This window comes from Centroberyx affinis, unplaced genomic scaffold (assembly GCF_046629955.1).
Source record: "Centroberyx affinis isolate AG114_WGS23_722 - 3 ecotype Tasmania unplaced genomic scaffold, CSIRO-AGI_Caff_v1 ptg000801l_1, whole genome shotgun sequence".
Classification (NCBI taxonomy): Eukaryota; Metazoa; Chordata; class Actinopteri; order Beryciformes; family Berycidae; genus Centroberyx; species Centroberyx affinis.
In genome coordinates, this window is record NW_027279405.1 from 591,919 (window position 1) to 610,025 (window position 18,107).

General features: G+C 42.4%; 1 protein-coding gene across 1 annotated transcript in view; it reads left to right on the forward strand.

The window, feature by feature from the left end:
- The window catches only part of LOC139644890 (protein bicaudal C homolog 1-like), a 58,059-nt gene extending 41,949 nt beyond the window's left edge, over positions 1–16,110 (forward strand). Inside the window, exons 9-21 of the mRNA XM_071520422.1 lie at positions 327–458; positions 2,265–2,469; positions 4,558–4,719; positions 5,244–5,431; positions 5,906–6,047; positions 7,829–7,982; positions 8,512–8,671; positions 8,766–8,805; positions 9,149–9,303; positions 9,605–9,767; positions 10,579–10,742; positions 11,188–11,287; positions 12,916–16,110. Of these exons, the coding sequence (XP_071376523.1) occupies positions 327–458; positions 2,265–2,469; positions 4,558–4,719; positions 5,244–5,431; positions 5,906–6,047; positions 7,829–7,982; positions 8,512–8,671; positions 8,766–8,805; positions 9,149–9,303; positions 9,605–9,767; positions 10,579–10,742; positions 11,188–11,287; positions 12,916–13,043 (1,893 nt within the window). The 3' untranslated portion in view covers positions 13,044–16,110. The remainder of the gene's footprint in view (positions 1–326; positions 459–2,264; positions 2,470–4,557; positions 4,720–5,243; positions 5,432–5,905; positions 6,048–7,828; positions 7,983–8,511; positions 8,672–8,765; positions 8,806–9,148; positions 9,304–9,604; positions 9,768–10,578; positions 10,743–11,187; positions 11,288–12,915) is intronic.
- Positions 16,111–18,107: the final 1,997 nt, after the last annotated feature.

Sequence of the window (18,107 nt, forward strand, 5' to 3'; positions counted from 1 at the left end):
GTGGGGCGTGGGTGAATCCGGCTGTGAATCTTGTTTTTATTGGTATGGCTAACATGGAGGGCTGCAAATGATATAGTCTAGAGGAAAATTCACTGCTGATGTGAGTAATGGTATACAGTGTGGGGACAAAAGTACACAAATATAATATGCTGCAGTTAGCCTCTGGAAGGTATTTGACTGCAACTGAAATGATGACACAAGTCTTTTGCAAATATATTTGCTCTTATTTTGTGTGGGTTTGTGTATGTGTTGTGTGTGTGTGTGTGTGTGTGTGTGTGTGTGTGTGTGTGTGTGTGTGTGTGTGTGTGTGTGTGCGCGCTCCACAGGGCTGCCTGCCGCTGGTGCTGATGTTTGACATTAAAGAGGACATTGAGGTGGAGCCCCAGTGTATCACAGCGCTGATGGAGCAGTTGGATGTCTTCATCAGTATCAAACCCAAGCCAAAACAGCCCAGCAAGGTATGACACCAAGCCTGGAGTGTTTTTTAGAGGAGCTGAAACTTAAAATGAGGCTCCCCAAATAATGTGGTTTCTTCCTCAGTTGAACTACGCATACAGGGCCGCGGTGGCGGTGATGCAGTTTTGTGCGTTAAAGTGACAATTCTGATTTAGCAATATGTGAACACAAGCATTTTGCACGTGGAAATGGGGTAGACACTTGGCAGGAGACTTTTAGTGTGTTGGACCCAATTAATATGTATTTTGAGAAGTGGCAATTACTGTTTCAAATGTCAGAAGATGAGATTAAAAGAAATTATAGATTGCCAAGTCATATTATATCCTCACTACTTGATGAAATAAAAAACCTTGGACCAAGACAGTAGGGAGTTTGCTCTCTCTCCCCTGCACAATTTTAAAGCGTTTTTCACCTAGTGGACATAAGCACTTAGTTCTTATATTCTGTCTCAGGTATTCTAATTGGAAAATTGTGACTGACTTGATTTGCATAAGTGGTCTTTATAAATCAGGCACTAAACTGGAGAAAGCTGTGCTAGTTGAGTTTTTGTGCACGGTAGTAATTAGCGTGTATCTTAGTAAATATGGCCCTTAGTGTAGTAGTGTAATGTGTTGACCATTTTCAAAATATATCACAACCTTTGAAGCGTGGTGCACCTGTGTTATATTCAAAGCCAGCCTCTACTGTTACTCACGGTCTACTGTTCTTCTGTTCATAATATTCCTAATCATATTTTACCGTCAGCCCACTTGGCCTCGTCCTGACAGCCTGTGCTAGGTGCCCACGTCCCTCCTCCAGCCAGGGCCCAATGCCCGAAACCAGACAGGCCTGTGGGGACTGGTGTGTAGGTGCCAGTGTAAACACCGACCCAGCCCAGATCCCCTCAAGAACCCTTCACTTAAACATTTTAACGAGGTGACAGCAATAATCCAAAGGGCCCTTCCAAATGCATGCAGTTTGCCGCTGTGCTCCTGGCGCTTTGGCAGGCCCATAAAGGAGGGTGTGTAGGGAGAGACTGATCGTGACTGGAATCCATTTGGCAAGGGTTCGGCTCTGGCAAAACGCAAAGAACGATGACATGATTTGTGCTCACGTTCATTTTTTATTTGATGTTTTTGAGGAAAGGGCACAGTTTCTGCTAATGCTGGAAACGTACGAGACTGTGCCGAATTTCCCTTTGTCTCTCACGCTATAACTCAATTAAGATGGAAACCACTCTATAGCTCTTTCTGCTTGATTTAGTGCCTCGAAGTCTAATATTTCTCCTTCTGACATTGAGTAACCAATATTGCCTCACATTCTCCTCTCTCATATCACTGAGTGAGATACGTTATGCAATTGATTAAGAAACGCTTTCTCTCGATCCTTGCTCCCCATGTCTCCCTCCCTCTCCCTCCCTGCCTCAATGTTTATCCTTCTAATCTACCCTTAATTCCCTCTTCCTTCCTCCCCTTTCTGCTTCTCTCCCCCCCCTCATCCTCCCTTCCACTCCCTATCTCTGGTACTATCATCCCCTTCCCTATCTACCCCCATCCTCTTCCTCCCTCTCTGTGTCTCGGTATTTATCGCTCCCTATCCAATCTGCCCCCTCCTGCTCCTGCCTCTCTAAACTTTTGTCCTCACCCTCCTCCCCTTCCCTTTCACTCCCTGTCTCTCTAACTATCACTCCTCATTCTCCCTCTCTTTCCCTCTCTCCACCTCTTCTTTTTCATCCCCTTCTCCTCACGTCTCTGTTACCCCTCCCTCCTTTGCCCCTCTCCTCTCCTTCCTATGTGCCCCTTCCTTCCCTCCTTCTCCGTCTCTCTCAGTCTGTGATAGTCAAGAGCGTGGAGAGGAATGCGGTGAACATGTACGAAGCCCGGAAGTTTCTCTTGGGTCTGGAGAACAACGGCGTGTCGTCATGCTCGCCATCGGCGGCGGTGACCCCCTCCACCAACGGCCCCTCCCCGTCCCTCATCTGCCCCGTCGGCCTGGACATCCTGGCCTCAGCTGGCCTGGGGCTCAACACTCTGGGTAATGAGACTGTCTGAATTCTCTGGTCGGATCTCAGGAGACCTTTCAGATTGTTAAGAAAGAAAGTGCTACTTTTCTTTCCTTTTGCTTTCTTTTTTCTGACCTCGCTCTTACAACATCGATGAGAAAGAAAAATCAGCGAGGAAAGAAACAAAGACAGTAGCTTTTTTTTTTTCCTCACTCAAAATGCATCAGATGAAATGTCTTTGTAGAGGAACTAATGTCCTCATACGTCAATGTCATTCGCTTCTCTACCAGTCGCACACTCCCGAAAATGAGAACATTTTCTCCTAGCAAAAAAAAAAAATTAATCGATGATATCTCTCTGTGCCAGACCATCCTTAAAGCTTGTTATCACCAGGTTTACTGAATCACGAAGTGCAAGTGATTTTAGTCTGATAAAAAAAAATATATCTTCTCAACATCCATATGAATCATGGCCAGTGAGTCATGGCACCAACATCTTCATATGCTATACAGTAGGAGTTGTTTGTCTGCGAAACTGACCTCACCATGAAGATATGAATTTCATGCCAAGAAGCCTGTCCCACATGAGCAGGTCTTTGATCAGCCAACCATCAGAAAATAACCTCAGTATGAATTCGGTTGCGCTACTTTGAATGAATCATCTGCTTATGAATCATAGGATGGACGGTTGTAATTGTGTAGGAGTTTGTTTGTCCGCTGAGCTGACCTCAACATGACGGCATAGGACTGGTTCAGCCAAGAACGGTTCTTGTCATATCTTCTTTCAAGGGTCACTTTTAATTGATGGTACTAGGTGTAGTATTTTCTGATTTATATATATATTTATATTTATATTTAGCCGCAATCATCTGCGTCATGCTTTCCTGTGGTAGAGATAACAAGTTTTTCGGGGTTCAAAGTGTTGAAAAATGTCGACGTGCTTTTTATCAAACTGAATAATGCATCAAAGGCAGCGGGAAGAGAAAATAGTGGAATATGCTGACAGGAAGCAGCTCATGGCTATAGCGCATACCACCAATAGCCATTATCACAGTTTATTTTATCGAGGCAGAGGTGTGACCAAGTCAACTTTACTCGAGTCCTAAGTCAGTCTCAAGTCTTGAGGCACAAGTCTCAAGTCAAGTCCAAGTCATTAATGTCAGTTCTCAGGTCTAAGTTAAGTTAGAACAAATCAAGAGTCCAGTATCAATTTAGTATCTTAAAGATAACTAAATATCTGGGACTTTTCAATGCAATATGTTTCTATATAATAGAATAAAAACTTTGTAAGAGCATCATGAGTTTGATTTCTATAATCAGTTTCTTCTGGTGGAGCAAGTCTCATAATTTTCAACCTAAGTAATTTATAGAAACACAAGATCTTTTGTCAAGACTTTAGAAACATTTTCAGGTCATCAAAGTACAAGTCAAAGTCAAGTCCCAAGTCACCAGAACCCAAGTCAAGTCAAGTCTCAAGTATTCTCTTCATGCGTCAAGTCAAGTCAAGCAGTTACAAGTATGACTCGAGTCCCCACCTCTGGATTGAGGTGTATTCAAGAATATGCTCCAAAGCGACGTGGTCATTGTGTCCCATTGCAGTAGAAGCCGTTTCTTGCCTTCTCAAACCCTGGGGCCCGGGGGTGAAGCTATGGACGGCCACATCCTGGCCTTTAGTAATTGCTACATGCTTCTCTTCATCAGATTACAGGCCAGCTTGCCAGAAGAATCCCTAGCCTTATTCCTGGAGCCAAACTAGCCCCTTGTTAAAGCCACAGACCTGCTTCTTTCTGTTTTCATACACTGTTTGGGTTGATACAGCAAGCACCACATTGTTGGTGCTCTCAATAGCATGGTGTTATTTAGTATGAGGACATACAGGATATGTGCTTTTGCATCCATGGCCTCGCAGATTTTAAGCATTTCTTCCTCTCATTTGCTGTCTGGTTGATGGCAATATGATGGCATTCCAGTTGAATAGCTGGAAGGCCAGAGGTTTTTCCCGAGTGTCTAAATGTAACGTGTTTAGCTTGAAAAATGGTTCTGTTCTTTGACAGGACCACCGCTGATCCATCTGTCTACTGTTCTCTCCTTTCTTTCTTTCCTCCTTTCTTTTCTCTTCAGGTCTCCTGGGTGCAACAGCACCCCATTCCCTCAGCAACTCCCCCGCCCCAAACTCGGTCCTCAACAGCTTAAACTCCTCCATGAGCCCCCTGCAGACCCCCAGCCCCAGCACCCCCACACCCTCCCCCTCCCTCTGGCCCAGCTCCCTCACCAGCCCCCAAGGTCTGTATAATGGGCAGTGCTGTCTGGCCCTGGGCTGGGTTTCTCATCTTAGAGTCAAGATTGTCTTTGCCCTAACCTCGCAATGTAACATAACCTCGTAACGATGATCTTGGTATAAAATGAAATAAGATGGATTTGGGGAACCCAGCCCTGGTTTTTATGGATGAGAAATAACTCATTCTACAGATTGAGTATTGTTTTCACACAGACACGCACACACATATATTCTCTTAGCGTTTATGTATAGTTCAAATTAGAGAAATTAATTTATATCCATTGTGACACTGTAGAGAGAGTTTATACATTATATCTACATAGAAAACCCATGCAACTTAGAGTTTAATTTACAAGTTCATAATATGCTCCATCTCATCTTACTCTGAGGTGGAACTTAAATTCTAAACATTACTCAATTGAAGTATTTTATGTAATTGTGTCATACATTTTTGAAAAACACTTACTAACGATGTTGTAGGTAAATGTACACATTTCCCTTGCTAATAGCAAATTCTTCCCCCCTTCAGGCTTCTCATCTCAGCTGATGCTGCACCCTGCCACCCAGGCCACCCTGAGCAGCATCCTGCTGTCAGGGGTGCAGGGCTACACCCAGAGTACGCCCTCCCCCCCACCTGGCCTGGCTCCCATAGACAAGCAGCCCAATGGGGTTCCCGACTGCACCAAGGGCCCCTGCACTCTCAATGGACATGTCAAGGTAGGTGCAATTTGTCATGTTATGTTTTCAGGCTTGCATGAAAGTGTGTAATAACACTAGTGATGGAGCGATGTATCGAAATTCAATATATCGCAATACAAAAATGTGACAATTGTGGGGCAGAAAAATGAATATTAGATATTAGTTACATTTTATTCTGCTGTAGTCACAATTTTACAAGCTCTACATTGAAATTGTATTATTTGCACTTTGAAATGAAATTAATAAATTGTTTACATTCTAGCCAGCCAATGCCATTGTCATACTTAGTTGTCTTTGAACTTTTATTTATTACATGGTGTCATGGTTGTATCGAATTGCGAACCCCCTACCCCCAACACATTGACTGCTTTTGCTGCATTAACTTTAAATTCAATTTGACTTTTTTGTTTAATGTTAATTTCATTGGCTGTTGTATGTATGTTGTGCTTCATGTGCATTTGTGTTTGTGTGTGTGTATGCATGCGTGTCTAGCATCATGGCTCGGTCTATGGGAGGATAGCCACTGCGTCAATGGCAGAAAGTGTTCTGAGCCAAACCCAGTGTGACTCAGTCCAGGAAGCAAGCGGACACAACCCATCAGAACCGCTGTCCAGCAAGTCCAACCCAGACGAAGGTATTCCTCTCAGCTGAACCATGCAGAAACCCGATCAGCCTGACCTACAGACCATGCAAAACTGTCCTCCTCATCACTGTAGATCGGCTCATTGCAGTTTTCAATTACAGCACTGCTAGCTGCACAGTCGTGCTTCAATGCTCTTGTAACTTGCTATTTATAAAAGTAACTTATTTTGTGTTGGGCATCTCACCGTGGATATTCCTAAAACGCTATATATCGATTTGGAAAAATGTCACTACCTGAAATTCATCAGTCTACATTTCACAACGATAGCTGAGTCTATCCTCAACCAGATATTTAATTTTGTAAGCAAAGGTCTTACAAATATATTATATCATAACTTTAATAAGAACCCATGATTGGCCTTATTTTATTGACAGCAGTCTTTTTGTAAGAGTAAGTTTTTTTTTTCACATGGTGGATATCTCTTCTTTTTTTTTCTTTTCTTTTTTTTTTTGGAATAAAACCCTTCAGGTTATTGAGGATATTGTCGCATTTGTAGCCAACACTCTGTCACTGACTCGGGTTCCCTTCACAGCCAATACTGTGTTGTTACTATCTAGCCAAGCTCTGATGCTGGAATGTTGAACTAAAGTTTAATTGTGAAAGTCTACTCTATACTCCAGTAGTCTAACCGTACTGTACTGTGAGTCTATTGTATAAGTGACACGTTCACCACCTTGTGATTTATGCGTAATCATAACATGGGATAGACAAGATTTTTGAGTTATGGACATTTTTGTCTGCAAGTTTGCTGGACCTTGGACCTGCAGACTGTGCACAAACGTCCACCTCAAGCTATTCCACTCCAGATTTATGTAACCCTTAAACCCACTTTGAGGAAAATGCCTTGAATGAACTTATTCCTGTTTTTCTATACTGCCTTCTTACCCTCTCACCCTCTCTGACTGCGTTTATTGGGTTGGAACAGAGACAGATTAACTGCTGGTCTACTAGCGGTTCAGAAAGGCCCTCATTTCCTCCGTCGCTTACACGTGCGGTTTTCCCCTCAAAGCCTCTCTCTCACGCGTCTCGTTTTTCCCCCATGTTTTCTGAGCTGGTCTCCCCCAACGCGGTGTGTCCCAGTAAGGTTTCCTCTCCCTCCCTGACCTCCTCCTGTGTCCCAGAATGTGTTTGGACTGGCTCGTCCCAGACCGCCTCAGCTCTGCTCTGTGGAATGAGGGAGCGCAGGGAAAGTGGTCAAACATTAAACCCCAGAGAGCTTCATTAGGTTGACTGACATCATATTATTTTACACTACAGAAAGGTACACATGCACATTCAAATAATCTTGATCATACACACGTATACACACACACACACACACACACACACACACACAGTCATAGATACACTCTCAGACAGACCCACACACATCCTGTTACATGGCGCAGTTTGCTGGCAGGCTCAAAGTAGAGCGGTAAGGGAAAAACCTCCGTAATTACAGCTGCTGTGTTTTTAATTAATCCAGGTGCCAACTGAGACTTAACAGTTACTTGCATACACACATACATACACTCACTAAGCCTCACACACCCCGTTATACTGAGTGACTCACAGGTGCTGAGGACAGGACAGACTGTGCTACACTATCTGGCTGACATAAAATGGAAAATGAGAAGAAACATGAAAAATATTTCGTTGTTGGTTGTCATAATACTGTAGGAGTATTTCCTTAAGGACAGTGGTAACCTCTGTGTCTGTGCTTTCACATTAATAGTTGAACAGATAAACTGGAATAGAATATAAGATAATATGTTTTTGTTTGTTTCCTCCAGGTTCTGACACATTCGTGGAAGTGGGCATGCCCAGAAGCCCGTCTCACTCAGCCAACGGGAGCGAGCTGAAACAGATGCTGGCTTCATGCAAGACGTCATCAGGGAAACGACAGGCTGTGGAGCTGCTGCAGGGCACCAAGAACTCTCATCTACAGTATGTTGATATGAATCTAGAGATCATTTACAGCCCACCCTGTTACAGTTTAGCATCGCTCTCTTAATATCTTTAGATGTGCACAAAGTAAAGATGGCCACAGAGATGCAGGGGTCAAAGTGCAGAAAGTGGGATTGAACCCAGACCTAAACACTGGGTTTATACATGGTGTGAAGAGTGAGAGAGAGACAGATCATAATACAGAAAGCGCCACAGATGGGAGATTTATGGGTTTAAATATTGGCTGCCATATGGACTGCAGCACATGGCCTCACCCTAGACAGCTCATCCTTATCTCATCCTCCGCATGATCATTATCACAACTTACTGTATCTTAACAATAAAAACTTGTACCCAATCAAACCTGATGAGATGGGAGGATTAACAGCCATAGTGAGATGGTGAGGATTGAAAGGAATGTGCAATATCTGGTTTCTCTATACTATGACATGTAAGTAATAACTGACTGTCTTTTAGGCTAGTTCTCATTCCTGACTTTACCATCTGTATTTCCTCACAATCCCCACAGTTCTGACTGCCTGCTGTCGGATGCTGAGTCCAGCTCGTCAGACAGTCCCGTGGCAGATAAGAGGGCGCCGGGGAGCGAGCGGGCGGCCGAGAGGGCAGCTCAGCAGAACGAGAGGGAGAGGATCAGGCTGGCACCACAGTCCTCCTTTGCCAACATGCAGGTACTCACACACACACACACACACACACACACACACAAAATCTTGTTGGTAATAAGGGATAAATTGTATCTATAACTGTCTACTATCTTTTCAGGCATTTGACTATGAACAGAAAAAGCTGTTAGCAACCAAAGGTAAGTGTTGATCTGTCTTGTCGCTTTTAGCAGTTTAGCCTAATGGTAAGAGAGACTGCTGTGTAATGTAAAGGTCACAGGTTCAATCCTTGAATCAGCCAATGAGCACATCAACAGGTGTGTGTCCTGTGAAAGTGTCTTCAAATAAGACAATGAACATGCAAGTAGGGAATTCAGTGTACAGTAAGTCTCTGAATAGGAGTGTTAGCTTAACGACTAAAATATAGAATTCATGGCTTAGGGAGTGTATAATTTATGGTTATTCTTGGTTGTTGACAAGATGAGTTGGTAGGAATTATCTGTGTGTGTGTGTGTCACTGTATGTGTGTCTGTGCCCCCACAGCTATGTTGAAGAAGCCTGTGGTGACTGAGGTGCGGACCCCCACCAACACATGGAGCGGTCTGGGCTTCTCCAAGTCCATGCCAGCAGAGACCATCAAGGAGCTGCGCAGGGCCAACCATGTTCCCTACAAGCCCAGCATGAGCACCACCTACGAGGTCGGTAACACGGGGCCCTCGTGTATAAAATAGATCACTGCCTTCAGCACTTTCCTTGAGAATATGTGTATTATAGAAGATTATGTTGTCTTACTGTCAAGGTTCTATATCACAGACAGTGTGTCATTATATCCCATATAGAGATGCAACATTATTACATGGAAATATATCTGAAGTAAGTTTAAGTAGATAGTGTAAGGTTGTTTGGTGAGATATCAGATTAATGTACAAATATTACAAACTGTCATTTGGAAATTCTAATTGAAATGTTCAGTTTGTCTTTCTGTCCGTTCTGCCTCAGGGTTCCCCGCTGTCCCTGTCCCGCTCCAACAGCCGGGAAGGCGTGGGAAACGGCAGTGACTCAGACAACTGGCGAGAGAGGAACGGCAGCGGTAACGGCCTGCCCAGCCACGCCGAATTCCCCACCGCTGTCAGCAGCCCCAAGAGGAAGCAGAACAAATCTGGTCAGCTCAACGGCTTCACATTGGCATACTATACATTTACAAGCATTAAATACCATCACTTGTTAACAGAGATATTCTTCAGCAAAGAGCAAAAGACAAGCTGTAAATACATATTACTGGTTGGGATATTTATATATTTCTATTGGTATGTGATGTAGCAGCCACTAAAAGTACCTTTTTAATATAAAATTACAAGGAAAATAACACAGTTTGGAAAAAATGTTTAGCATGCATTGTTAGGACATGTAAAATTAGATAAGGTGAAAAGTCACTCATTTTTAACTTCATTTTGTTTTTAATGAGGTACAAATAATGCCACTCTACTAACGTTGAAGCACTGGAGAGGGCAAATAAAGTGCACACTTCAGAGAAAACCCACCCACCCACTCAAAACTAAACTCTAAAATTTTAGTGTGAACACCTGGTGCCACCTGCACACCAGTACTCAGTGTTCAGGAGTTCAGGGATGCTGAACTACTTGAGCTCATTTCCATATACCAGTATACCAACAAACCTATTGAGTCCCATCAGAGAAATGGAGTACCCACCACTATCAGGGCCATAGAGAAACAGGAACACTATTGTCCTTATCAGTCTAAATTTAAAGTACCTTAAATATCATGTCTTCTGTCGAACAACTTCACTCTCCGTTTGTTGACTGGTTAAAATACGTGGGATCATTTTATGCTAAATACTATTTGTGTCGACGTGTTTACATCTGTGATAGATCAAATGTGAATGAATGATTGCTGCTTTTTTTTAATGAATTATTTATTTATTTCCTTTTTTGCCTCGATCATTCGGTGGGCAGCTGCGGAGCATTACCTCAGCAGCAGCAACTACATGGACTGCATCTCTTCAGTAACCGGCAGCAACGGCTGCAGTCTGAACTCGTCTCTGAAAGGCTCGGACCTGCCGGAGCTGTTCAGCAAGCTGGGCTTGGGGAAGTACACAGACGTCTTCCAGCAACAAGAGGTAGAGTATAGACCTGGACCCAACTCCTCTAGTTCTGCGGTTATAACTGAGGACACGACTGACCTGGAGAAATGCAGTCGTTTTCCAAAAATGGGAAGAATTGGCCCGTGTTTGTTGTTAACTGGTACAAGTATGGGGAGGGCAAACACCTCTAACGCAATGAGGAAATTATTTAGCCTATTCAAGTCATAAAAACAGTCATAAAAAATGTCAAAGTATTTTGCCTTCTTGAGAACTCTTAATTATTCTCCATTCTCTTCTGACTGCAAATGGCATCATAGTATTTTTAGTCAGGAATAGCCGTCTTGATACAATACATGGACTGAAGAGGCCCTTTCCTTTTTTTAGTCAAGGCCACAGTTTTGGTCGATGATTCTCACAGTGTTTGTACTAGTCGCTGAGGTGTGGTGATAGTTGTGTTGAACGGGCTTGTCGTCGCTTCCAGATTGACCTCCAGACCTTCCTGACTCTGACAGACCAGGACCTGAAGGAACTGGGCATCACCACCTTTGGAGCCCGCAGGAAAATGCTGCTCGCCATCTCAGGTACAGATCAGTGACAGAGAGTGTTTATTATTATTGATTCTTATTCTTATTATCATTATCATCATTATTAGCGGTAGTAATTGTAGACCTTTGTGGTATGTCACCCTACCCCAATCTTTCCTGTCTCTCTTTATTGTCAACTGTCCAATAAAGGCGAAATTGACAAAAAATACCAATAGCATAGGCACAGATACATACACACACACACACACACCTCTGTGTCAGGATGTCTCGAGCTGTAGCACCCAGCTCCCCTCGTTCTTATCTGGCAGTGTGGGATATCTGGTCGATCCTGTTGTGCTGTCCTGATAATCGCTGCTGTCAGCTAGAGCGTCCTGCCAACTCACTCCTGTTGGAGGCAGCGCGAAATTGGCTTATGTGTTACATTAACGTTTCCTATTTTGTCTGGCTCTGCCACAAGTCTGAGTGGAACCCAGCTGCACAATAGGCAGAAAGTGTAGCCGCACACACCTCCTCCAACTGTTGTCAGAACTGAAACAGAAGAGGTAATCTCCACTGCCGTCCGTTGGGTTGGAAAGTGAGAGGAGGCCCTTTTTGTTGGCACACTGTAGAAGAGAAGTTCAAGGCAGTGCTGTTGCAATTCATTTATCTTCTATTATCTAAAGATACAAGAAAACATGCAGCAGTAATTTACACCCCAGGAGTAAATAGGATTAAGACACATTCTTCACAGATGAGCGTATTGGTGTTGCTCCAGTTGCTCCAGCTGCCTCCCCATGCTAATGTCCCGTTGCTGCTCTGGATGTAATGTGAATGTAATGGGTGTCACACTTCATTACTGATGTCATATTTTGGACATTGTAATAGCTGGTGTTGTTAGACTGCATAACTTAATCATAGCTGGTGTTTGGGATCATGAGCTTCCTGTCATGGATATTCTGTAAATGTTCGGTTTTAAAACCCCAGGCTAGAGCCAGGGTTAGCGGTGGGATCGATGGGGGGAAACGGCATGGCCAGTACTCTGATTATTAAGGAAGCGGAGCGCTCCAAGGCCAGAACTGGTTTCACTGCCTCGCTCCTCAGCCAAATACAGGTCAACTCTCATCTCTGCTGACGGACTCATGGGCTTGAAAACAGGAACACGCACTACACCGTTCTCCGTCTCGTTGTCTTTCTGTATTTCTGCGTCTCATTATGAAGAGATAGAACGCCAGTCAAGGCAATCCAGGTTTTTACTTCCTGCCTGTCTGCCAATATAAAGAGCAGTTGGAGCGAGCTGCTTGTCTCCAATAATCAAACTGAAGGTTTTTGCTGGCAAGGACAAAAACACAGCTATCATATGAATAATTCAGCGATGCCAGGGTGTGCTTTTGACATTTTTATGCAAGCATTTTGTCCAAGCTGCCATGTAAAACCAGATGGACACAAAGAGGGGTTTTGTTGATCTGAGCAATCCTGTAGTGATTTGAATCCAATTTTCTTGTCATTGTTGATCAATTGAGGCTATAGAGAAATGTTAACATACTCCCTGGCTGTATTCCCTCCAATTACTTTGATCTGCTGCAGCTCCCATAACAAACACTGAGTAAAGTTGGTGACATGAAAAATCTTGTTTGTATCAACTTTGCTACTGCTGAGGTTTTGCAGTTGTTTTGTCGTTCCTACAGAACTGAACAAGAACCGGAGGAAGCTATTTGAGCCGCCCATCAGGTCCTCTTTCCTGGAAGGGGGCGCGAGCGGTCGCCTCTCCCGTCAGTTCCACGCCGACATGGCCAGCGTCAGCGGGCGATGGTAGGCGCCTCCGGACCTCCAGGCTACCCCAGAACCGTCCATGATAGAGACCCAGGCTCCAGCGTCTTTCTCTGCACCTCGGTAGCCCAGGTTTCAGCCTCCCTGGCTCATAGTGGTCGTTTACCCTCCTCAAGCTTAAGTTGAACTAAGACTGAATTGTTGCCATTGCCATATATACAAAAAAAAGCCATAGTTTTACCTGACGTGCCAATAAGAAAAAGGGATTTCTCAGATATATGAGGTTCAGTGTTCACTCCTTATAGAGCCATTAAGTCTATCTGGAGCATTTATGTATGAAGGTTATTGTTATAGTTATGAAGAAAGGGTACTGTCCAGTATTTTTGTCCACTTTTTTTGTTGAAGGGAACAGGCAGAATGATTAGTACAATCATTTTACACATTGATACTATCTGCATTTGTAGTATGCTGTTGTATCAATGACATGCACTTTAACAATACTAGACTTTTGCCTGTGAAAGCCTGATTCCTTAGATTGGAATAATTATAACTATGCATTTTTGTATTGACTCGAAGCACAGATGCATTTTGTACCAAGCCAAATGTAAGCACTTAGCCAGTGAGATTAGGGCGTTAAGAAATGAAGTGGGAAAATAGGTCAGCATGCCAAAGTGGTGACATCATCAACTTTAACACATATACCAAAGGAAAGATATCATTGTGGCCTTTGACCTTTGGCTGCCTTCAGTGTTTTGATTGGTGGACATTCCTCTGAGGTCAGTTTTTGTATCCAGCAACAGCTGCAGTTCTCTGCAGTCAGGTTTGTCTGTCTATGTATTTCTAAACAAAACAAAAAAAATCAACTATTTTGTACTCACATTATGATTTTATTTTTAATTTTTATTATCATTTTAGGGGAATGGGAGGGATGTTTAACGGTAATCAGTTTACATATGTATGTTTTCCTTTTTTATATGTTCATGAATGAGTTTCTATGATTTTTGTAATAAGATTATTAGTATCTTTGATAACTTTTTTTCTGCCCCTTAATCTGTGGAGCCGTTATATGGCTGTGCCATTAGACAGCAGCGGAGAGATGAGGCAGTTTGTCTAAGCATTATAGGCCTCTCTCTGATTGTGTCAATAGGCATCTTTCTGTGGTTTTCTTTCTCTGTTTATAGTATGTGGCCTTTTGTCTTGTCTATGGTATTTGTCCGTGTTGGCCTCTCTGTGCCCCCTCTGTGTGCATGAAAACTCACTGTGCACCCCTCCATATCTCCCAAACACGAGTCTTTATGCTAGAACTGTGTGCCTTTTGTCTTCCTGTTCACTGGCTGTCTCATTTAAAAGAAGGAAATGCCTCGTCAAAGCGGTAACAAAGCAAGGCTACCACTTTGTAGCGAAACGTGCCAATGTACATAACTAGTTTTTCATAGCATTTCTAGAATAGACACTGATCGGATAAGTTTGTTTAGGCTCGGTCCACTTTAAAGTGTCAAAACCAGCAGAAGGACCATGCTATTTAAAGTGAAGACAAAGAGAAGTCTACAGTTTTCTAGTATCAGTCGTGCAATCTAATATCCGGAAATCTGGTTAAGCAGTGTTTAATGAAGTAACAGGATTATGTGTGCAGCAGCAGTGTTTATCATCAAAGCTTGTGTTTGTTCTGGGCTCTTGTATTATGTTCAGTCTTGTGTTTTGAAAAGGAAACATTCTTCATAACAGTTCATTAACTTTGGATGACTCTGAAATGTATTTTTGGTGTGATTTTTGTTAGATTTTTCTGAGGATTCAGATTTCTCAAGGTCCTGAATTTTGAGTGTTCACTGCAGTTAAGCACACCGCACCAAGTGCCTCTGTAAAGGTTTTGATTTTTTTTTTTTTTTTTTTAGAAAAATGTGTCTGAATATCTATGCAGTACAGTAAGTACTGTATAAAGGCTAATTAAGACAGAAGAATTAAATTGTCTTGGTTGAAATGAGAGTACAATGTGTAGCCTGTATTGGGTGTGTAGAGGACGCTTCCAAATAAATGATCACCGGACGTGTGCATGAACGTTTATCCTCGACAAACTGTAAACTGAATTATGTCAAACAGGAACAGCAGTCCCCCTATAATCACATTCAGAGAGAAGTCGGCCATTCTTTTCCTCCGCTCACATTGACTCTCTGACATGATCTGTTGTTTACCGTGTTGACTTTTAACCACTTTTCACCCTCCCTCTCGTCTGATTTGAGCCATTCTCAATGTGGTTGTCAAGATAATAACACTATACTAAATAATATTCTGACATGGTTGCTAATGCCAACCAGGTATTTGTCTTTTTTTCCTTTGAAGTCTTAGTTAAAGATGGAAGGGAGATAGCTAATGTAGAAAGGGATTCTTTATCCTGAGAGGAAACCCGGGGCCTGTTCGCCCCCACTCATCATGGTACTACATTGAAACTGTTGAGCACTGATTCTCCCAGTGCCGTGACTCGTGTTCCTGCCTAGCAGACATTTGTTTTCATCCTTGCCAAGTTCACCTTGTTCGGATGCGTTTGCTTGGAGGGCAGTAGAGGTTCTAGTCTTATCAAGTGAATGTTGTTTAAAAAAAAAAAAATTATTGGTGCATGTTATTGCAGATTAATGAAGGGACTCGTTTGTAGTGAAAAAGTTTACTGCCAGCTTGTCTAGTCTATGCCCTTGACAGAATGGTTTCACAAGTATGTCTTTAATTTGTTTTGTTTTAGTCAAATATTATTGTGCCCAAAGGGATTTGAAGGGGTCTTTGTACTGCATTCAATCAAATGGTACATTTATAATGAATGTAAACCACTAAGGAATTGATGTAATGCTTAACTTTTGTACAAGTTTTTTTCATCTTATACAACCATTGTTTGTGTGAGAAAGGTACAATTCTGCACCAAGTTCCACAGAAGAAGAATTTGAGTATAAACATTGCCTTTTGGCCAAAGCTCTTTTCACTGTGGCATCTGTTGATGCAATTGTTATTCTAACTGTAATTGTAGTACAGATTTAAGTGTTGGAAGAATTTTTGGAGAAATTGTCAAGCAGGCAAAAAAAAATGTTTGTTCAGACATTCAAATGCTATTACAAAGGTAATAAATGTATACAGACAAAGTTCCTTATGTGTTGCTTTGTTTTCTGCATATCACACAGAAATGTTAATACTGACAAGGCCCCAGTGTGTCACAATCATCTTAACTTAATAATCCTTGTCCATTGACTCAGAATGGAAGGAAGATGATATTAGCTCTAAGCTACTATTGGGAAATCCAGTATCTGTAATGCGCTGGCTCAACTAATTCCTCTTCACCTTGTTCCTTCCAGAACAATCCCTTACGCAGCAGATAAGCAGCGCTCAAAAAGAGCATGTTAAAATGGCTCTGCCAAAGCCCACATATACACTGAAGCAGCTGCTGTAGCCTATGCCCAGTCTGTTTTTATGTGGTATGACTGTCATGTTTTTATATTGTATATGCCAAAAATACCATAGACAAATTTCCATTTGATGCAATGTAATGGACAGTACTCTTTGAGAATGAGGTCTGTGAAAACCACGTCATGGTCTGATCATTTATCTGTCACACACTGTAAATTAGTTCACTTTGGTTCTTCAGTTTGAAATCCCTATTGGGGTTAAAGGCACCTACACATTCCTCTCATAATGTGAAATAATCCAGTCCCATTTGTTTATGATTGGTGCCAGAACCTGTAGTACCTGACCCCTAATAAGCAGAGCCAGGATCTGCTTAATCCAACTGAATGATTGAGACTTGGACAGAGAGAGAATACAAAGTGCAGGAACAGAACAAAATCACTTGAAATAAATCGTAACTCTAAAGCCTTTCAGTTACTGCCCTTCTTTCCTGCCTATACCTGGCCACTGGGACATTGGAAAATGTATTAGAAGTTATTCCATTCCATAAACAGGTGATGGAGGCATTATCCAGGTCATATAATCCAGTTCCTCTGTGATGAGCTGATGGGTGAAGAGGTCAGTTTAGAAAATCACCCCATTTAAGTGAGGTCACTCTCTTTCGCTGCTGTAGAATGACCCATGACCTCTTTTATTCTGTGTTCCCATTTCTGTTATTTACTAAAACAATTCAGCAAATCTGAGGATGAGAACCTCTGCATTGTAAGAAATGTGTGCAGTGCTGTTGTAAACCTCAAGGGGGCACTGTCACCTCTTGGAATGAGTCACTTCTCTTCTAGCAAACCCAAGACCATGGTTATTGAATAGCAGATTACATGTTTAGGATGGAGGCTTATTATCATGCATGCTTGAAAATGAATGAAAATGTATTTTTCCTGTGAGATTATACATACAGCCACAATTTTAAGGAGGTAATCTGTTACATTTTGAAATCTTTCCATCCCTACCCAGGAGAAAACACATATTTGAATTATTTCTTTTTAGTTACTGGTTGTGAATATCAGAATTTCTTCCTAGAATTTCAGAGACTTTAAAGGAACGTGTGTGTGTGTGTGTGTGTGTGTGTGTGTGTGTGTGCGCGCGCGCGCGCGTGTTTTCAACTCTGATTTGGCTGAAGGAAGGTGATTTTAATTTTCCATTTCATTTATGATCATATAAACTGCTCTGAAGCCTATCTACTGGCCCTCTGTTTACCACAGCAAATGAATGTTCAGATGGTGCAGAGAGAAAGCTGCTCATCCAACACAAATGAGCCCACAACAGAAACAGGTGGTGCCGCTGAACTATGTTCTGCGCTGAGCTTGTGATTCACTCACTGTCTCCTCCACTATCATCAATTTCAATAGGATCTTAGCAAGGTAGGGAACACAAAACGCCTTCATGTTTATATAACGTAACGACACTGAATAGGATGTGAATTTATGTCACAATGAAGTGCTAGGGTGTTGGTGAGTAGGAAGGATGTTATGGAAATATTTATCATGGTGTCTGCCCCTGGGTAATTGCTCAGATTTGCATGATAATTAGATTAGGATTATCCTGAATATCTGAATTATTACATCCAATCCTGCTCTGAAGGTGGCTTCATCCTACTGCTTCAGCCTATGTACAGTAAGTATGTACTCTAGGACATTTCTATCTGTAGCTAGCTAGCACAAAAGCAAATACA